The sequence below is a fragment of the Poecilia reticulata genome, linkage group LG13 (genome assembly GCF_000633615.1).
Source record: "Poecilia reticulata strain Guanapo linkage group LG13, Guppy_female_1.0+MT, whole genome shotgun sequence".
In the NCBI taxonomy this organism is placed as follows: Eukaryota; Metazoa; Chordata; class Actinopteri; order Cyprinodontiformes; family Poeciliidae; genus Poecilia; species Poecilia reticulata.
In genome coordinates, this window is record NC_024343.1 from 8,325,671 (window position 1) to 8,348,881 (window position 23,211).

Here is a 23,211-nt window from a genome sequence, read left to right on the forward strand (position 1 = left end):
GAGAGAGAAAGAGATTTACTTTACATTACCCGTCACACATCTGAGCACAAAGTGCCTCCTGGTGTAGAATGCAATGAAAACTTAGGATGGGTCTATTTTCATGTTCACGGAGAAGCGCCACAAATCCTTTTTTTCCCCACCATACACGGAGCACCATCAGTACACACTGAAAGAAGTTTATCTCTCAGTAGATTTTTTTAGGTAGAAAAAAATCTACCTAAAAAAATTAGGTAGATTTTTTTTATGAGCGAGCTCAATGAAAGACTTGAATAAATCTTCACCTACTATGGACTCTTTTATTGGTAGAACAGCAAGACTTTCTTTACGCAGTGTGTCACCAGCAGCATATCTTGCTATCACACTGAACTGCGACAAATGACTTGCATCTGTTGACTCATCCAAAGCCAGGGAGAACTGCGCTGCATTTATGTCCACTTGTGTTTTCTCCACTTGGTTTGTCATCATGATGGTACTATCATGAACAGTTCTTGCTGACAGAGGCATGTCTTGTATCTGTCTGATTATCTTGTCTTTGTTCGGAAGATCATCAAAAAGTTCATTGGCTACATCCAGGATGAACGTTTTAGCATACTCGCCACCGGTGAATGGTTTTCCATTCCTCACTATTGCTAAAGATAAAACAAAACTAGCGGAATTATAGTCGCCTTGCCGGGTCCATATGTGGAGTTGCTGCTGGCTAGCTCAGTAGCCAGCAGCAAATATTTTGCTTTCTTAGAGCTCAGTAGCTCTTGGCATGCTTTTTTCTGCTGTCTCGCAGGGTATTTTGATGCAAAGATAGCATGGCGTGTGTCGAAGTGCCACTTACATTTGACCTTTTCATCGATGCAATTTTGTCATTGCAAATTAGGCACACCGCAGAACCTGCTTTCTCCACAAAGGCGAATTCTTCAGTCCATTTGTCCTGAAATGTACGATACTCATCATCTTTTTTTGTTTTCGCCATCTTCTTTGTCAAAGGGTTAGCTTTCAGCTAATGACCGGGCAGACTGATTCAAAAGGTGGCGGGTTTTTTTCTTTTTCAAAAAGGTGACGTTTAGCTGTTTACCCAGCAACAGCCAACGTAGGCTATTATCGTCCAATTAAAATAATGCACAATCGCTCCTGCAGCCAACTGCAGCCCTGACCAGGCATGAGCAGTGGAAAATTGATGGATGGATTAAAACAAGTGATAATATTTTATGCTTTATTTGAAAAGCCGAAATCAGTGACAGTGGTTGGATTAAACCAACCACAGCAAGTCAGTCACTGCACTCCCTATGCATTTCAATGGCAGGCCCCAATGATTGTTTTTTTTTTCTCCGACATGATATGACCTCTTTTTAAATCAGGGATTTATTGAAATTTCTGTTCTCTGGTTTTTGCCCTATTGTTGTTTTCCTATCAGGAACCATTTTTAGCTTTCCTGTTGTGAAGGGATCAAGGAATTAGTGACATCACAACCTGGGAGAGCAGTCCATGTAATGCAGGTATTTACCAAATTGCAACAAAGACCAGGTCATTACAGAGTTGTGGCAATTGGCATATTTAATGCTGTTATCATTACTACATATCCTGTCATGATAACTAATTTTGCTGGACGATTAATTGTCCCAGAACTTATTACATTAAACAATAACATTGTTGTTTTGAGAACATTTTCAAGTAATATAATAGTAATAATGGCATAAAAATGCAAGTACACATTCTCAAAGTTAAATAAATTTTAAATTTATTAAAGCTTAAAGTGTTTAAGCGTGCTTAAGTTCAATCGACTTTGTCATCGCATCGTCGGATCTGTGGCGGCATGTCTTGGACACTCGAGTGAAGAGAGGTGCGGAGCTGTCYACTGACCACTACCTGGTGGTGAGTTGGCTCCGTTGGTGGGGGAGGATACCGGTCAGACCTGGCAGGCCCAAACGTGTTGTGAGGGTTTGCTGGGAACGTCTGGCGGAATCCCCTGTGAGGCGGAGCTTTAACTCCCATCTCCGGCAGAACTACGAAGACGTTCCGGGGGAGGTGAGTGGGGATTTTGAGTCTGAGTGGACCATGTTCCGTGCCTGTCGCAGCGGCAACCCTCTAACCCGTTGGTGGACACCTTCGGTGAGGGATGCTGTCAAGCTGAAGAAGGAGTCCTATTGGGCCTTTTTGGCCTGTGGAACTCCAGAAGCAGTTGATGGGTACCGGCGGGTGAAGCGGCATGCGGCTCTGGTGGTTGCTGAGGCAAAAACTTGGGCGCGGGAGGAGTTTGGAGAGGTCATGGAGACAGACTTCCGTACGGCTTTGAGGCGGTTCTGGTCCACCATCCAGCGTCTCAGGAGGGGGAGCAGTACAGGACCAACACTGTTTATGGTGGGGATGGTGTGCTGCTAACCTCGACTCGGGACATTTGGGTCCGTGGGCAGAATACTTCGAAGACCTCCTCAATCCCACCAACATGCCTTCCATTAAGGAAGCTGAGCCTGAGGACTCTGGGTCAGGCTCTCCAACCTCTGGGGACGAGGTCGCCAAGGTGGTTAAAAAGCTCCTTGGTGGCCGGATAAAGCGGAAGAAAATGGATTGATGGATGGATGGTGTTTAAATGTTCTAATGCACATTTATCCTAAATAAATGTTCTCAGATAAATAGAGAAAATGACAAATGAAATAAATTATGAAATCTCTGTAAACAAAATTATCATTCAAAAAAAGGGATGGTGGAGACCAAACCACCAGACTGAAGACTTTTATCATTCAGTTTGTAGCAAAAAGACAGGAAAAAGAGAACAACGATAAATCAACCAAATTAAATTTATTGAGTTTCTTTTAATTTATCATGCGGCTAATTATTTATTGTGACATGCCTACACATATACACATCAGTCTGAAAGGGGTGAACTTCATAATAACTATCCAACAGTCTTAGTGCGACTGTCAGGAATTTCATGGTTGGACAATGTGGAAGGGATGGGAGCCCCATCTGCCTTTCAGTTCCTGAAGCCATATACAAAGAAACAACTCATAAAAGTGCACACGATATCACTATGACCCTGCTGGGACCATGCACGTGGTAAAAAGCTCACGGGGTCAAATGGACTCTGTCTTTTAGAACTATGTGAGTGTTTAACACTTTACTTATGGTAAAACCAGCCAAGGTGAATATTTCTTTCTGCAGGAACAACTTCCACATAATAGGTTGGTTGTTAGTGTGACCTGGTAGTGCTCAAGTGTCAATCAATTAGGCTTCAAATCAGCTGATTCCAGTCAATATCTTACGTCTCAGTGTTTTTAATTTCTTTTTAGCATTTGAATTCTTTGACTATAAACTCCAAACTAATGGTGGTTTTTATGTTGTGCCACACCACAGGCCTCATGGAGCTGGGAACACACCACCTGCTGTGGACCAAGGAGCTTCATCCATGCTGGCTTCCAAGCAGACGGCCATAAAGGGTGGAAAACTTAGCTACCCTGCAGTTGTTTTTCCTCTACCCTTTTCCTAAGTCACCCCTTCCTTCCCCAAGGAGAAACCACTCTACTGTGTTGGAGAGTAACGACATGATTGGCAAGCTGAAACAGAATCTGCTGGTGGCCTGCCTGGTCATCAGCTCGGTCACCGTCTTTTACCTTGGCCGGCATGCGATGGACTGTCACCATCGCTCTGAGGAGCGCAGCCATCCAGGAGGAGTCCTGCCTCCGTCCGCACTGGGTGGCAGCATGCGGACCACCTTACGGACAGGCCAGAATCTCAGCACACCGTTTGTTTACAACAAAGACATGCCACTGATTTTTATAGGGGGTGTGCCCAGAAGCGGTACCACACTGATGAGAGCAATGTTAGATGCCCACCCTGAGGTGCGCTGTGGAGAGGAGACGCGCGTCATTCCCCGCATCCTGGCCATGAAACAGATGTGGAGCCGTTCAGGACGCGAGAAGATGCGCCTGGATGAGGCTGGTGTAACAGATGAGGTGCTGGACGCTGCCATGCAGGCCTTCCTACTGGAAATCATTGTTAAACACGGCGAGCCGGCAAACTTCCTCTGCAATAAGGACCCGTTTGCACTGAAGTCGCTCTCCTACCTGGCCAAGATTTTCCCACGTGCCAAGTTTGTGCTTATGATTCGTGATGGGAGGGCATCGGTTCACTCCATGATCTCACGGAAAGTTACCATTGCAGGATTTGACCTGGGCAGCTATCGTGACTGTCTGACCAAGTGGAATCGGGCGATAGAAACTATGTATACTCAGTGCTTGGAGGCAGTGGACAAGTGCCTGCCTATGTACTATGAACAGTTGGTCCTCCATCCTGAGAAATGGATGCAGACACTGTTGAAATTCCTAGAAGTTCCTTGGAATGATGCTGTCCTTCACCACGAGGAGCTTATTGGGAAAGCAGGGGGAGTTTCCCTTTCCAGGTAAGTACTACAAGCCAGCTTTTAGTTTAGTCTAACGTCACCTGTGATGCCATATTAAATAGTTATAGTTTTGAAGAAATGAAAACTAGGGAAGACTGTTGGTTTCTTGGTGGTGGCAGCGGTTTAAAATCGAGGTAGACAGGTTAGCAGTCCATGCTCTCTGATACAAATTTACAAATTCCATGTTTCCAGGTCTCTATATTGGCTCCAGCCACTGAAACGTTAAATGACGATTCAGTGGCTAAATCGTTAAATGAAGAGAAAATGAATCATACCATGACTCTTTTTCTCTTCAGTTTTTCTCTGTGGACATTTGGTTACTCGATCTGTTTGGAATGTAGCCTCTGGAAGCCATCTGCTGTGGCTACACATCAACTCATACCCACAGCTTTCACTTTAATTTGGGGCTGAAGTGATTAATCAAACTAATCTCGATGAGTCAGTTACTAAAATAATCATCAACTAATTTAATACAACACAATACAACTTTATTTATAAAGCTATCTAAATCAGCACCATTGGCCAAAGTGCTGTACAGCAAAAACAGACAAAAACGAACATAAAAACAACGGCAATTAAAACATTAAAACTATCATATTAAGCTTAGTCAAAAACTGAGGAGAAAAAAAATGGGACTTTAGGAAAAGATTTAAAAACAGGAAGTGAATGTGCCTGTCTGATTTTTAAAGGCAGATTGTTCCAGTTTAGGGGCAGCGATTGAAAATGCTTGGTCACCTTTCAACCTCCTGTATGATTTTGGAACCACCAGCAAGAAGTGATTTGCTGGTTTGATAGTGTGAGGGAACATGCAACCGGAGTACGTCAGACTTACTGCTGGGCCAGACCATGAAAACATTTACAAACTAATGGAAGAAGTTTAAAATGAATCCGGAAATGGACAATTGATTAATTAACTGGAGTAAACGGCCTCCTAAAAGGCCATTTGCTAGGAGAACAACAAAAATTAATGATAAATAATTAAGTGAAAACTGTAAAAACATTAAACATAATATATGATATGTGTATAAAATAGCCTTTATCTTTAAATATGCTCACCCAAAAGTCCTTGGTGGCAGTTACATTACATGTATGTGTTTTCCCAGAGCCACCTGAACTTCCATCATTTGATTTGAGTTGGAATTGAGTCATTTTGTAGAGAGAAGCCTAGTCATTAGTGACCTGAAAGATATCTTTTGTAAGCACTGCTGTTCTGAAGGCAGGATTTCCTCTCAGGATGGCTTCAGGAGGTCACGTTATGGAAATTGTTGACACACTGAAAGGGGTTCAACCTTGCTTCTTTTCCACCCAAACCCTTCCAGAAACTCCCTTTTCTTGCCATGTAGTACTAGAAAAATCCCACATTTCCTTTGGAGACATTTCATTTGCATTTTTATAGTGTGCAGATGAAATCAGCCATGGTTTTTCTTAAAATCTGCTGCACCCAGTCATCACTTTTCCCTCTGAGTGTCTCTGCTAATAACCGGAACTCCTGAGTAAATCCTTTACTTATCTTGTAAAAAATAATAAACATGCATAACTCATTGAGTTAATTATTATGAATTATTGTTTTATTCAACTGTGAGTTAAATATCTTGGGTGTTAGGACAGTGTATTAGATTTTTCAGCAAATTTGAGAAAAAATTTAATATTCTGGCTGACCTCTGGTTTTGTAGATCTCTCTTTTTAGCTGCTTGTGGGAAGTGGTCTTAATGATAGATGGAGCTAAATGGTTCATTTCAGTGGAGCTCATCTCTTCAATCACTGAACAGAAAAAGGAGGAGACTTCCTGTCACAAATGGACAACACAAGCAAATTAAGACACCCTTTTCCTCAATACCACTACTTCATTAAAAAATGTCTGTATCTGTCTGGTCATACTGTTTTCTGTCTAATGATCTAGCTCAGTGTTTTTCAACCTTTTTTGAGCCAATGTACATTGTTTTAATTGAAAAAATTACGAGGCACACCACCAACCAAAAATGTAAACAAAGATACTCTGTAGCCGCCTATATTACATATATAGTCATTCTTATCAAAGTGTCTTGAATAGGAATCAAATAAACACAAACATTTATTTTTATCATATTTTACATTTCTTATTTCAAATTTCACTTAACATGTCCACTTCAAAAATACACCTGAACAGTACCACAACACTGTCGTGTGTGATGCATGAATGTAGTAACATTCATGCATCACTAATTCTCTTGTTTTAATGTAAAATGCTCTGTACCATGTAGTGCCATGTAGTGATAATAAAATTACATGATTACGCCGTTAGTCACTACTACAGCAGAGACACTCGAAGATGGCGTTATTTGCATATAATTAAATAGTTTTCAAAAAAAATCTAAGACCAATTACCGTATTTTAGGGACCGTACCTTCAAATTTTTTGGACCCCCCGGAAACGTACATATATAAGCCACACCGGGCTACAGGCCGCTGGTATCTCTGCCGCTCTCGGTTTCCCATAAGGACCCAGCAGAGGGCTGCGTCCTAATAACTGCTGGATGTATTAAGGACGCAGTTCTCCGTCTCCAAATCCGGTTTTGTTCACACCGAGTTTACGTGCAGCGGCTTTATTTCCCTCCTGTACTGCCAGATCGATACTCCTCAACTTAGAAGCTGCATCATATGAGTTTGAAAACATTTCTCTGTCGTGCCTGCTGCTAGCATGTGCTTGTTCTAAATGAAAATTAGCGCGTTCTTTGATTTCCAATTTTGACTTCCAATGATTCACTTCCTGCTAAAGAGCCCCCTGGTGGTTGAAGAAAAATCCACAGAAAAGCCGCATGTTCAAAGTGTAGGAAAGAAGTAGCAGTTTATAGTCCGGAAAATACAATGGGTGAAATTGGATCATTTCCACGGCACACCTGACGATCACTCACGCTACACTAGTGTGCTGCAGCACAGTGGTTGAAAAACACTGATCAAGACAGCACTATTTACCTGGAAGCTTCTTGGCTATGAGTCATTTAATATTTATTATCTGCTGAAACCATCTGGTAAAGACAACTTCCTATTGCCTAGAGTTGCTAAATAGACAGTTCCTCAAAGTATAGAACACAAATCTCATGCATAGGGTTAACACATTTGCTCAAGCTGTCAAGTTTGTTTTTCAGAGATGAACTGATCAGATATTGTTCCAGTAGAGAGAGTTTTACAAAATCAACATTCATTGTATTTTTTTCCTATGAATCTTATGAATTGTGGCTTATCTCATTTACTCCTTTAAAGGGTGCACAATAGTAAATTTTTTTCACACCTTAAAGCTGCAGTATGTAACTTTTGCAGATTGTGTTTAAAACTGTCACCATGTTTTAACAGTTTCAGACAGATAATCTGTGAAAAGATCGAGCTCTTCCACCTCGTCCATGAGCTGCTACTGCTTTCTGAGGAAATGCACCGTTACTGACCAAAAACAACCTATCAGAGCGAGGACTCTTACAAATGTCAATGAACCTCATGAATGCAATGTTCAGTGTGCTAGTGGAGGAAAAACAACTTGGGATTGCAGAATAACCGCTACAAGCAGCCATCGGTGGCTATGCTGACTAACCTAGTATTCACAACAGGATCAGCTGACAAAGAAAAGTTGTAGCCGTTGGCACTCATTCCCCTTGCTGAGTGCTATGAGATTGTGATTGACCTGCCTCCGGGCTCTGATTGGTTGTTTCTAGTTAAGACTGGGAGAAGGCAGAGGAGCTCCATTTTTTTCACAGATTATCTGTCTCCTGTTACATGATCACTATGTTGTGACTCACAACAGTGACAATATAAACATATATGTGTAACCCTGTCCATGTCAGATGACACCTCGTTGCTTCTGAAAACTCTGCGTTGTGTTTTCATTAAGGGTTGTTGTCGGAAATAAGTTTGAGGCCGGAATTGGACACACATGGCGGTTCAGACTATTTGTTCTGATCACTCGACAGTGCAGTGGTTTCGCCTTCAGAATTCACAGCAAACACTTCAGAATTCACAGCAAGCACTCCGTGTTAACTTAAGTCTCATTAACGCATTTATTTTTTTGTTTGTTTTCAAATACAATATTAAACAAAGAAAAAGCAATACAAAACTAACTTCTCTGACATTAAATGTAACATTTGGCTACAGTGAGGAGCTGGCGGTCAGTATTGCTTACCTTCAGAATTCACAGCAAACACTGACTGCACAGTAACAGAAGCCAAAGCACAGCGTTCATCAACAGACAAAGTACACAAACTTCCACAACCCAAAGAACAAATCTAACATCTTGGTGGCCTCCGCTGACATATTTAATCCACTGCCCTACATCCACCCGTTGTTTAACTGATGACTACTAAACGAAACTGTTGCTCAGTGGTCCAAAGTACTTTTTTCGGATGAAAGCAAATTTTGCATGTCATTCGGAAATCAAGGTGCCAGAGTCTGGAGGAAGACTGGAGAGAAGGAAATGCCAAAAGKCMAGTGTCAAGTGTCAAGTACCCACAGTCAGTGATGGTCTGGGGAGCCATGTCAGCTACTGGTGTTGGTCCACTGTGTTTTATCAAGGGCAGGGTCAATGCAGCAGCTATCAGGAGATTTTGGAGCACTTCATGCTTCCATCTGCTGAAAAGCTTTATGGAGATGAAGATTTCAGTTTTCAGCACAACCTGGCACCTGCTCACAGTGTCAAAACCACTGGTAAATGGTTTACTGAAATCCATTGACCTGCCAACTCTCCTGACCTGAACCCCATAGATAATCTGTGGGATATTGGGAAGAGAAAGTTGAGAGACGCAAGACCCAACTCTCTGGATGAGCTTAAGGCCGCCATCGAAGCATCCTGGGCCTCCATAACACCTCAGCAGAGCCACAGGCTGATTGCCTCCATGCCRCGCCGYATTGAAGGCTGCAAAAGGATTCCTGACCAAGTATTGAGTGTATAACTGAACATAATTATTTGAAGGTTGACTTTTTTGGTATTAAAACACATTTCTTTTATTGGTCGGATGAAATATGCTAATTTTTTGAGACGGGGATTTTGGGTTTTTATGAGCTGTATGCCAAAATCATCAGTATTAAAACAATAAAAGACCTGACAGTTGGTGTGCAATGAATCTAAAATATATGACAGTTTAATTTTTATCATTACATTATGGAAAATGAACTTTTTCATTTTTTAACATCTAGATTTTTTTCAAAAATAAACAACTTTGTCTAGCATAAAATTTGAAAGTAAAAACAACCTAGATTTAATGTCAGACACCTTAGTCAACTTATTCATTTATATTTTGCAACTAAAAAGGAGCCTTTCTGTCATAAACAATTAACTGTTTATTTCAGCAGCACAGCTCCTCCCCACTGTGGAACCTGCCGAGAACTAGGCCTGTCACAATAACAGATTTTATCCCAGACCTTATTGCGATAAGCAACAATGTTGCTTTGAGACCTTTGTTACTGCATATAATAACATTTTGTGTATGGGTATGCATAAAAGTGCTAGTGCCTAGTAAACTGCCAGTTAGGACTTTTGTGGGGAAAAATGTATAAACTCTGTCCCGAGTGTCAAATGTTTTGCAGAAATCTTTTTCAAAATTCTGGCTTTTCAGATTGAAAGGGTGTCATCTCTTTTCCAATTAAGCAAACTGTCTTTAGTGCGCACTGTTTTGCACTTGCCTTTGGTATTTTCTTGATTAAACCCTCAATAATTGTGGAGGAGGAGGACAGAAGCAGCCTATTGGTTCAAGTTTCGTAAATAACCTGCATGGGGGTGATTACATTTTAGGTGCAGAAATATTGGTTGTATTGTTTAGTTGCTACTGTTTTACAACCTAGTGGCTCCACAGGTTCAGTAGTTCACCACGGTCATTCAGTTTGAATCCAAAGCACTCCCTGACGCATTTCATGTTTAGCTTTTAAACCAGCGATTCCGTGGCTCAATTTCTGGTAGGAGACCAGGAGCCTGCAGGTAACTGATATGGTGATGGAAGTGCTACGCCTCTAAAACTGCAACCATCATGTTTACAATCCAAAAAGTAAAGCGGGTTGTGTTATTGTTGAATGTCATCATCTGATAACATTCTTTGAGTGACGAGACTGAAGTGGAAGCTTAGGAGTTATGCGTAGCACTGGAAGAATTTGCATATACACGACAAAACCACAAACAAATCACTTCTTCCATCAGAATATTCTACCCATCAAAAATGAAAAGCTATTGCTCTAATCCTTTTATTGGAATATCCTACCTTTTAAAAAATATTTTAAATATAGAAGTGTTTATAATAAAACAATATTAGATGGGGGAATCAAGTTTTTATTTAAATTAAATTAAACACAGACATCTACAAATACAGATCACCGCAAAATCTTTTTTGCACATTAATCTTTATCAAATGAAGCGCAGTCAAATGTGTCCACCAAACTGCATGGGTCACTGTGCACCTGAAATGATGGAATATGTTAATATACACTAATATTACACCATAGACACAGTTTCAATTTCACACAATATTGCTACTAGCATGCTCTATTTAGCACATTTTAATAAAAGAGGGCTGCACAGTAGCGCAGTTGGTAGAGCTGTTGCCTTGCAGCAAAAGGTTCTGGGTTCGATTCCCAGCCCAGGGTCTTTCTGCATGGAGTTTGCATGTTCTCTCTGGGTACTCCGGCTTCCTCCCACAGTCCAAAAACATGACTGTCAGGTTAATTGGCCTCTCCAAATTCTCCCTAGGTGTGAGTGTGTGTGTGCATTGCTGTTTGTCCTGTCTGTCTCTATGTTGCCCTGTGACAGACTGGCGACCTGTCCAGGGTGTACCCCRCCTCTCGCCTGGAACGTTAGCTGGAGATAGGCACCAGCAACCCCCTCGACCCCACCGAAGGACAAGGGTGTATAGAAAATGGATGGATGGAATAAAAGAGTGTTATTAAATTTAAATATTTTAAACCATAGGGACAAATAGCCCACAAAAACAACATACTTTGTCCTAACTAAATTGATGCCAAGCAATGACTTGTTTACAGTATACAGTATAGTAACGCCTGTCATATAAACTTAAAACAAGCAATGGAGCTACGTAATGAAAGCCAGGTATTAAATAAATTAAATAAAGTTTAATCTTCAATGAAATAAAAGTCAAAACAAAACTTCGACAGGTAGGATGTATTGATAAGAAATCTGCTGAGTAAGCATGCCAGATTTCCCCCAGAAAACTTGCCAAGCCTGGTGGTTGGATGCCCTAGCGGACAGTCATTTATCCAGCAGCCAGTCGAGTTTTTGAGATGAAAAATGTTTAAAGTTGACAGGAAATTTGATAATCATGTGAAGATTAATGTCTGAACAACTATAAAGTCTTAAAAAAGACAAATAAATAATGCTTAGCAGAAAGTGAATCATTGGAAGTCAAAATTGTAAATCAAAGAAGAACGTGCTAATTTTCATTTAGAACAAGCACATGCTAGCAACAGGCACGACGGAGAAATGTTTTCAAACTCATATGATGCAGCTTTTAAGTTGAGGGCTATCGATCTGGCACTACAGGAGGGAAATAAAGCCGCTGCACGTAAGCTCGGCGTGAACGAAACCATGGTTCGGATTTGGAGACGAAGGGCTGAGTCCTTAATATATCCTGCAGATTTATTATGACGCAGCCCTCTGCTGGGTCCTTATGGAAAACTGAGAGCAGCAGAGATACCAGTGGCTTATATATACAATTCCAATTCTTTTGTATTACTACACCTCTTTTTTTATTTGAATGTGTGGCTTATAGTATGGTGCGCTCTATAATCCAGAAAATACGGTAATTGGTCTTAAAAGATTTTTTGAAAATGAATTAATTATCTACAAATAATGGCGTCTTCGAGTGTCTCCGCTGTAGTAGTGACTAGCGGCGTAATCATGTAATTTTCTTACCACTAGATGGCAGTAGGTACAGAGGATTTTACATTAAAACAAGAGAATTAGTGATGCATGAATATTACAGGTAGCGGTGAGAGCACTGTATCTAGCAAGACTGTGACGACAGTGATGGAAAAGACAGTGAAGCTCAGCAGTARTTGGAAAGAACATGRGTCCATTTCCCACAACATATCTGTGTGAAGTGAGCTTCTCAAGCCTGGCTACTATAAAAACTAAAAACAGAGAGAGACTGAGAGCTGTTGAGGAAGAGCTTTGTCTTTCTTCAATTTCTGCCAGGAAATCAGCTTTGTTTTCATCCAAACATGCACTGGTTTCACACCAGGAGGGTAAAATATACAGATATTGACATTTTGTACATGCAACTCTTCATATTGTAACAGTGAATATGAAGTGAAATGTTTCCCAAATATTATTGCTTCTTTCAGAATAAGAATTATTTTCTGTAAATGTCAATATACAGATATTGACATTTTGTACATGCAACTCTTCATATTGTAACAGTGAACTCTTTCCCAAATATTATTGCTTCTTTCACAATAAGAATTATTTTCTGTATTCTGGCTAAAAGAATACTTGTGGATTAGTTTGTAAAACACTGAGGTTTTCTACAACTTCTTTAAATTTAAGACCACATTGTTGTGGCACTGTTCAGGTGTATTTTTGAAGTGGACATGTTAAGGGCAATTTGAAATAAAAAATGTGAAATGTGATAAAAATAAATGTTTGTGCTTATTTGATTCCTATTCAAGATACTTTGATAAGAATGACTATACATTTAATATAGGCAGCTAGAGAGTATCTTTGTTTACATTTTTGGTTGGTGGTGTGCCTCGTGACTTTTTCCATTAAAACAATGTACCTTCACTCAAAAAAGGTTGAAAAACACTAGTGTAGTCCACAATGCAAATTTTTGCTCTACTTTGGTCAGGCCACAGACCAAAACAAGCTTTATCCAGGTGGTTTTATTGTGTTACCGACTGCAGTGAAGTTAGTTTCGAGCGGATATTGGATACTCCAATATCCGCCAAGCAAGCGGTGTTTAGCTCAAGGTTGATCCGATTTATGAACGCTAATTTCGGCCAGCCAATCTCTAGCTCCCTCCTCAAGCGCTCAGAGGTTCACTTCACTTAGCGACCGTCAACAAATTTCCAAACCAAGCACTCCTGTCAAACAAATGTTAATAAATGCCTTGCCTTGTGACCAACTGATACAGAAAAGTGGTAATTCATGCTACATGAGACACACTACCCTCTATTAAAATGTCAAGTCATATTCAATATTTTAAATAACTTTAATGTTAAAGAATATGTTTTCTTCAATAGCTTCCATATTGTGTGCCACATTGACTAGAAATCAGTGTGCAATTATTGTACTAAACTCTATATATGAGGCACATGCATTTTTATTCCATTTTAACAAAATTGTTATTTTTCTTACCCATTTTTTTGTTTTGTTTAAATTTGGTATTTCTCTTCAATAGCTTCTATCTAGGTCATCTGACCTATTGAGTCGAAATCAGTGTGAAATTGTTAAAGATCTACAACTCTAGATCTATAACTCTAGACTGTTCCTCTTTAGCTCCAAAAATAATAACTTCAGTTTAGTTTCTGTTCAGCTGCAGAAAGTTTTGGCACATCTGTTTTAAAGCATCTATTCAGTGACTGGAGGGGTTCAGTCACCTGGTGACATGGTAATGTATAGCTATTTATCGACAGGGAATAAAAAAGGTCAAATTGAGTAAAAATGAGTGTACCTCATCTGTACAGACTGGTAGAACAATTGTTCAGATATATCAATTATTTAAAATACTGAATATGACTTGACATTTTAATAGAGAGTAGTGCGTCTCATGTAAAAGCATGAATTACCACTTTTCTGTATCAGTTGGTCACAAGGCAAACCATGTATTAACATTTGTTTGACAGGAGTGTTTGGTTTGGAAATGTGTTGACAGTCCCTATGAAGTGAAACTCCGAGTGCTTGAGGAGGGAGCCAGAGAACGCTGAAATTAGCGTTCATAAATTGACTCAACCTTGAGCTAAACACCACTTGCTCAGCGGATATTGGAATATCCAACTCGAAACTAACTTCACTGCAGTCGGTAACACAATAAAACCACCGGGATAAAGTTTGTTTTGGTCTGTGCCCTGCAAAGATGGCATCGAGCGACTGCGCGAGATGTAAATGCCCCACAATGTCTGACGCAGTGACGTTGGTTCTAAAGCTCTATTGACCAATAGTAGAGGAGCTGAACATAGAAGGCAGCTCTCTTCATTAACATAGGCGGTGACAGGCGGCGAGATGTCCTCTGTGAGGGGGCGTGAGAAACAGGAGGACTTAGCTGCCTGTATTCATGCCTGAATGCTAAAAAAGGATCCAAGTGGCAGCAGTGTTCAAATTAATCAACAGGTTGCGTGTTCAAGCCAGTAGAATAAGTAGTTTACACTGACACACTGGTGTAATGCAGCTGAGGATACAAGCATGGATGTTTTGAAACACTTCTACCTCCATGATATGGATGTAGCGGTAGGAGAAGTTTGTTAGAGTGAAAAGAAATGGCAGGAGAGGTTACTAAAGCAAGTATGACTGAGTTTTAGGGCCAGACAAAGAGAATTTGAGAAAAAGGTGTCATTTTAATATGACAAAAGCTTTGGTGTTTTTATCAAAATCTGACCTGACTAGCTCAGCAAGTCTGGTTCTTTCTTTAAAATAGACATTGTTTAAACAATCTTTTCAAGTCCTGTGGCTGGTGATTCGATTCTGATAAGTTAAAAATGTAAGTATTTTCTTATTTGTAAACCTAAATCCAGCTATAACTTTACAAGATGCTAAGTATTCTTCATCTTAGTACAGTTTCATGAAGAGTTATCATAAAATTCCGACTTTATTCTCGTTTAAACAAGAAAGAACTATTGGTCAGGTGTTCTGACCGTCTGTGGTACCCATCAATCTGTCCTACCTTGTGGTAATGTGCATGTGTACATCGATGTAACGTCATTTACTCAGAGTTTCCCCAAATGTATCATAAGCCTGGCGGGCCGGCCAGGCTTTACTTGTGCTCCCACCAAAGAACCCCCTGATGGTTGAAGAAAAATCCACAGAAAAGCCGCACCAGGTTATAAGCCGCATGGTTCAAAGCTTAGGAAAAAAGTAGCGGCTTATAGTCCGAAAAATACGGTACTGTAGGTGAAATTGGATAATTTTCACAGCACACTAGTGTGCCGCGGCACAGTGGTTGAAAAACACTGGAATAGTCAACCCAAAATGTGATGTCCCCAAGTGTGGACTGCCAGGAGGTTAAGATTAGACAGCTTTTCCGGCAAGTAGTTTCCAGTCAATAGGACACAGCTTGCAATGGTCATGTTTTAGTGAACACAATGAACTATTTCAGCTTATTTGTGAAATCAACCATAGCATGTCACAAGTAGGGGTGTAGTAATACAATAATTTGACGATACGATATACAATATTCTGGTCACGATACAATATGTATCATGATATTTGTTGAGCGATACAATTCGATGCGATTCAGTGCATTTTTACGATTTTCTGAAAGATTTTAGAGGGACAGAGTGATTTTAGTGACATTTTGTTTTCCATAGACTTGAATTTAGTTAACTGAAAACTTATTAAAAGCACCAACTACCCAATACCTGACTCTGATAGGACAGTTTAACAGTCTGCAGCTGGACAAAATGAATCAAAGATGCAGTGAGAGAATTAGTTTCTGTCATTTAATTCATGTGGATTTGACATAAAACTCAAAAGTTTAAACGGTAATCGAGGAGAGTGGGGAGATTATCAGCCTCTGTAGACTTTCAATATGCAAATGATTGCACTTATGTTTTTTCTTTTGGACACTGCAGTCTTTTGGACTATGGGGGAAAAGGCTTTTCTACCTTGGCTCCCGGAGTTAGCCGTGGCTGTAAGCTGCTTTCTTCTAACTGCTAAAGTAGTGGCTCCGCCCGTAGTGATCGACTCCCTGCAGCTACGCAGCTACGCTATTCCCCTGCTTGGATCTCTGAGTAGCTGCCTCTCAGACTGCCAGGATCTCATAGTACTCTCAGTCTCTAATACTCTGTCAGTTGCTAATAATCGATCAGTCATTGTTATCATGGAAATCCTCAATGCTCCGTGGACTCCAGCTGGGGTTTTTTCCTCTTCGTCTTCCTGCTCAAAACACAGCGCCGCTGTCCGCCCGCTTCGGATGTTTATCAACCAGAGCCGTGCAGAGACCACTAAAGGGGCAGGTGCTCAGCAACAAAAAAAGGGCACATCTAACCACATTCTACGGCAGAATATTAAGAAAGCCACTCAGCTTTCAGAGTTTAATAAACAATGATAAATTACAAAATTGTGAGATACAATCAAAGTTAACGAATATCTCTATATAGAGCATAACACTATGCATATGTAAGATATTTTATTAGTAATTGCTTTCTGCATGTCTACTTTGTTATAGGAAAGAATTGCAATATTCAAACCCGCAATTTAGCAAGATATGTAAATCAGAGCTGGACCACCAGACATATTTTGTCTTTACATAAATGCACTATTAAAAATATAAACAAGGGCACAATGCAACATTTTAGTGTACAGTAATATATAAAAAAGAGCTGCCTGTTTGCTACACTTGCAGTGGAAAAGAAGATGGTCCATTCAGGAAAGCAGAGCTGCATCAAACTTTAACGTGGAACTGCAAATATTGAATTGTCAATGCATGCCACCATGAGAAAGGCCTACTGAGTTTTGCTTAAAAAAAACTTTAAAAAAAAATTAAAATCACACATTTTTAACTCATTAAGTTTTTTTTTTGTTTTTTTTGCAAAACAAACTTATTTGCGCTTGTCAGAAATCTTTTCTTGCTATTCTAAGTTTTTGTTTGTGACTCAAAGTTTTGCTTGTCGTTCTCACATGACGTTGGGGGCAGGGCCTAAAATCAAAACAAAAGATTTATGATGTGTGCAAATAAATATTTGTTTGGTAAAAATTAGTTATTCAATAAAAAAAAGTATTTTAAACTAAACTTTGTTTTTTTTTTTTTTTTTTTTTAAAGGAATCATTGCAATTCCAAAAGTTTTGATTACAATTTTATTTTACTTAACTGAGGTTAGTTTTTTTTCATTAAATAATTGGGAAACAAATTTAACTTAATACTCTGCGAACCAGACAATAAACGTACGTACAATAAACGTATAAACGTACACCAGTTGACTCTGCCAACTGGTGAGAGTTGGCGGAGTCCAACTCTCACCAGAAACGAGCCCGACTTACTGCCAGCAATGCGGACCAGACTCTGACACCAGTCTTACAGGGACCTGACAGCCCGTATCAAAGGGCCCGGTACCCCATATTCCAGGAGGACCCCCCCACATGGCTCCCCGAGGGACACGGTCGAACGCCTTCTCCAAGTCCACAAAACACATGTAGACTGGTTGGGTCCCATGCACTCTCCGTGTTTATAGTTCTGCCGGAGATGGGAGTTAAAGCTCTGCCTCACAGAGGCGGTGTCTGTTGCTCTGAGTGTTTCACTGGTGGAGCAAATTTAATGAATTTATAGTTTATGTGTTTAATGCCGGAAGTGTGGACCAATCACACAGCTCTGCCGCTGATTGATCTTTGAAATTTACCTCAGCGCGGATCGCGTGCGCCTCCTTTCACTCAAACTGGATCCAGGCTGACCTGTGTGGATATTTACATCAACTCCCTGTAATAATTTTTCTTGGGTCAACTCCGCATCAAGGTAAGAGTTTAAAATGAATCCCGTTAGTTCTGGTTGTGCAGCTCTATGTGAACCGGAATAACTTAGTGGCGCTTTCAGAGCTGCACGCTGAGGAGCGGTGAGATTGATTTATCTTTATGAACAAAGAATTATATGTGGCGTTCAAATCTCAACACGCTCCGTAGGCTCTGTTTTCCCTGTAAAGCTTACTGATGTTGTCCCGGTTGGCCCACATATGTACCTCATCATGCAGATTCTGCCAAGGTGAGGAGCTTTCGCGCTAGCCTCATAGTCACACATCATGCTGGTTTTATACTATTTTTATTTTTTTTGTATCATTATTTCCGGTTACATGATGCTTCAAATCATATCAAATGCTTTGTCCACTTAGTCGGCCAGAGTTAATGCGTGTGGCCGCGCAGAGATCAGAAAAATCTCCTCCCAAAAACTCTAGCAACCAACAGTTTCTGTGACCCTTATTAAAAACTTCAAAGACATAAAATGGAAGAGCTACTAGAGCCACATTAGCAGCATTAAATTAAGCCTCCCATTTGTTTGGCATCTCTGCAGGGCCGGTCCAAGGCTGTCATAAAGCGTCATTCGGTAAATCGTGACGCTTTAATACAAAGTTGACATTATTGAAAATGTCTTTGTTATGACAACTTGACATTAACCTCACCAAAAATGTATTTGTTATGACAACTTGACATTACTCAAGACAACATCGTTGTCATGACAGCTTGACATTAAGCAAAAAATTATAACTTGTCATGAATGTAATAACATGTGAATTTATTGGCTTATAAGCCTTATAAGACATCATTAAGAAGTAAGTGTGGTCCACTTTACTTGAGATAACTGGAAATGTTCTTGACTCTGTCATTAAAGCGATAGAGTAATGACACTCAATGACATCTTCATTACTAGTTTACTGTGATACACTGTAGCAGAGGAGGATAATGTCACAATTATAATGGTCTCATGACAGCAAAAGGTATGTGTAACAACAAGTGACTTGTGAATGCTCTATTATAAGGATAACATTTTAAAATTCACCTGTTATTACATTCATGACAAGTTATAATATCTTGCTTAATGTCAAGTTGTCATGACAACGACGTTGTTTTGGGTAATGTCACGTTGTCATAACGAAGACATTTTTGTTTAGATTAATGTTGTTATAAGAAGGACATTTTCAATAATGTCAACTCTGTTTCATTTTAATTGTATTTTTTTTTAATTTGTTGTTTTTAAGACTAGTTGTTGGTTTAAATAGCGTTTCATTGGCAATGTTTTCCTGTCGCACCCAGTAATATTTTTACATTTCCTGTCTACTTAACATCTTTTAATATAAAAACACGGTGGACCGCTTTGGCGCCCCGACCACCGGGCTTAGCAAGTTTTCTGGGGAAACACTCGTAGTACATTAAAGTCAGCACACGTATGGAAGAAAATGCCTCTTTACACACTGCAATCACCAGCGCTCCTGCTCTTTATGTTTTGGGTCTCTATCCAGATGAAGATCTCTCTCAGTGGGCAGCCTGGCCCCACAGTGGGACCTTGCCTCTGCATTAACAGCAATTACCCAGCCTTGATTTAATAGATGATCTGTCTAGCTGAGAATCCTGCTCCATTACTTATCCCCAGAAGAGGCACCATTTCAATCTTTAACTCCATCGTCTTTGGGATCTTGATGTCTTTGTGTGATTCTCTTATTTATCCCATATCAGCCATGGTTGCTGCAGAACACAATGCTGTGTAAGTGGGGGCCAGCAATGAATAATTCACATACTGAAGGCGATTAAAAGCATGAACATGAGGAAAACTGGCATCGTTTTTTTTTGTTTGTTTTTTTGTCCTTTCCAAAGCCAAGAAAGGACTTGGCTTTGATCGATCGAACCCAGGTTAAGAACCACTGTGTTAAGTGGACAAGAAATGTAAAAATATTACAGGGTTATTATGTTACAGAAAAACATAGCCAGTAAAACGCTATCTAAACCCACAACTAATCTTATAAACAACAAATCAAAGAAATACAATTAAAATGAATATCAATTATTTGTACTTATGTTTAATCCAAATTAAGTCAGTGGCTCCGTAAGGCTCCCCAGGCCTTCAGGGGCCCACTAAATGCGAATATTTTAACACAGACCACAGATACATAAATGCAGCATTTATTTATTGAGATTATCAATGCTGCTAAATTTGATTTATTGTTTTCAGCATACATAAATTAAAATATTTTCAAATGTTTAACATTTAAGATTTTAAGGAGCTGGCAAGTTTACTTTATAAAACTTTAAAGAACGGTTTTCATAGCTGGATTGTTTTGTTACCATAGCTACAATATGATGCGCTGAGTTTAATCTGAGTTTGAGCTCTGTTTGTTCACAAATACAAATTAGTAAACTGCAATTATAACTGATTGCTTTTTAGGTTGGCCAATTAAGCACTGGTTCTTTAATCACTAAAGCACCGGCCAAACGGGAACATATACATAAACTTTACGCTCACCTCTGAAAGCGCGACAAGTTATTCCTTCGGTTCACTTTGAGCTGTGCAACCACAGCTAACGCGGTGAGTTAGACTTTTACCGTGATGCAGAGGTCTCCAAAGAATCATAATTACTCACAGGAAGTTGATATAAATATCAATACAGAGCAGCCTGTGTCCAGTTTGAGTGAACTGGACACGGGGATCTGCGCTAAGGTAAACTTTAGACATCCAGCAGCTGCAGCACACGAGGCAACGCGCAGAGGCGATAGCTGTATGATTGGTCCACTCTGCCGGCTTTAAATGCATAAAGTATAAACCTATCTTTTAGGAATAAATCTGCTCCAGCAGTGAAACGTTCTGAGCAACAGAGATGCTTGCTGTCCGACTTAAAAAAAAGAAGAAGCTATTTTTCTTTTCTTTTTTTTAATTATTATTGTTTTTTTTTTAATTATTTTCCTACAAACAAGAACAAGCAATGCTTAGTATGACGGGGGGGTGCGAGTAAAACATGGTGGGCCGCCAGGCTTATAATATACAGGGGGAAACCCTGAATAATTATTACTGATTGCATGTTTTTCAGTTTTGACTGAATACTTGCTGCATTGTGCCTGTAAGCATTTCACATGTTTTTGTCTAAATTAGGTGATTTTATAGTTCGTTTTTGCTAGATCACTTAGTAGCATTCATATCTAAAGAGAAAAATTAACAACCATTCCAGTTGATCGGTATCGGTGATCGGCCCTCATGGGTGATTGGAATTGGCTGCAAAAACTGATCAGAGCATCCCTAATTGCAAGGTAACCAAAGGATGAGTGAGTTAGTTGATTCCACCAAACCTACCTTAGCTCGCTGTGAGAGGTTGAGTAGCTATCCTTTCGTCTGCCTACGGTTCCTGGATTGAAGTTGAGTGAATATTCTATATATTAAATATTCTATCAGATGTGTTATCTTTTGATATTGGTCACATGTGTATCACAGTATATGTTGTTATATATTGTTACTTATGTATTGTAACAATATATATCAGTAACATCCTCTTATGCAGGGGCGGATCTAGAAAAATATTTATGGGGTGGCAAGAGGGTGGCAGGGACTTTTTCAGGGGTGGCAGCACTTTGCAAAGTTACTTTGAACTTTGCAAAGTAAAGTTCATTTACTTTGCAATTTACAATTGCAAAGTAAATGAACTGACTTTTTCAGGGGTGGCAGCATATATATATACAGTATATGAAAAAGTCCCTGCCACCCTCTCTTGCCACCCCATAAATATTTTTCTAGATCCGCTCCTGCATAAGAGGATGTTACTTATGCATCCTTATATATATATATATATATATATATATATATATATATTGTTTTTAACTTGCATTGTTTTAAAATGAGCTTCATGTAGCACTGAGGCTTAAATACAATTTCTTAATGTAGTATAGTTAATTATTTTCACATCTTTCGTACTCCTGCTAATTGATATGCATATCAATTGACATGCATTGTGTCCAGAAAACCATTTTATCCCAATACAGGACAAGGAGAAATCTGTCACAAAAATATTAGTAGCACCATCATTAGTTATTCGATATATCTATTAAATACGACTTAAAATAAAGATTAGAAAACTTATGTTTGATAAATTCTCCATGATATAAATCTATAAATAGTTTAGTTTCTGTTAGTTCTGTCAAGATACAAGAAAGGGCGAATATCTACTTATATTGGTCAATCGTTTTATTTTAAATATGCTGTAGGAACCGTAGTTTGACGACTGTTATAAATATTACCATGTTTTTAGAACACAGGGGATTAGCTCAGTTTTTGTCGCTTGTTTTAGGAATTGCAGCGGCTGCAGTGCGCCACAATAAAGGTACAATAAAGCTGATAGACAGGTGAAGAACCAAACAGAACCACTTCTGACTGTWCGCAAAGCCAAACATCCAATAAAAGTTCCACCAAGCCASTACTRAGGCACTGGGGTCAWGATTCTMGACACAGGCAAAACAAGGTWCAATGTCCAAACKTATTGATTGTTCTTGGTGATTTATTTTCCTCTTTYACCAAACAATTACAGACATCAAACTTTTATTTGTTCTCATGCTACCACTCTTAAAAACCATCGGCCCCAAACCCAAATGCCTGCTGGTCCTTCTCCAGGCCCCTGCACTTATCTATGTGGACTGACCCACATTACTTCCTGTCTAAATTTAGAAAATAAATAAGAAAATAAAACAAAAAAAATCAACAATTATCAACCTACAAATAAACTCTGTAAATAATACAAAAAAATGTAAATTTAAGAATAAAGTAACAAAATTCAAATGGATAATGAAATAAAGAAAAAATAGCTCCAACAACTTTTATTCTGCCTTTTCTCGCTCTGTGTGTCGGCTTTACGCGGACCTGTTGCTATGGCAACCGACAGACAACAGCTCAACGAGCACATAGAGCAGAGATTACCGATCAGGGGAATCAACACCAAAAACATTTCCCACACAAGAAAGTAGCAGAAACACTCAAACAAAACATCCAGTCTGTTACATTATGCTGTCAGGCTTAATGGATTATAAGTTTTCGCCTGAGCACAGCGGTGGTTGATTAGCTGATTTAATAAACAGCTGCTCTACTGATGCGTGGTGGGCGGGTTGACCTGTTTTAGTGCCAACGGAACCAAAACACACCGAACTGCGCAGCACATGTTAAGGTTATCAAAGTCAGTAGCAGGCTAACAGTT

General features: G+C 39.6%; 1 protein-coding gene across 4 annotated transcripts in view; it reads left to right on the forward strand.

Moving 5' to 3' along the window:
- tpst1 (tyrosylprotein sulfotransferase 1) overlaps nucleotides 1-23,211 on the forward strand; it is a 69,339-nt gene that overhangs the window by 16,332 nt on the left and 29,796 nt on the right. For all 4 annotated transcript variants that reach the window (XM_017308194.1, XM_008425226.2, XM_008425227.2 and 1 more), the window contains exon 2: nucleotides 3,343-4,387. In XM_017308194.1, the coding sequence (XP_017163683.1) occupies nucleotides 3,531-4,387 (857 nt within the window). In that variant the 5' untranslated portion in view covers nucleotides 3,343-3,530. The remainder of the gene's footprint in view (nucleotides 1-3,342; nucleotides 4,388-23,211) is intronic.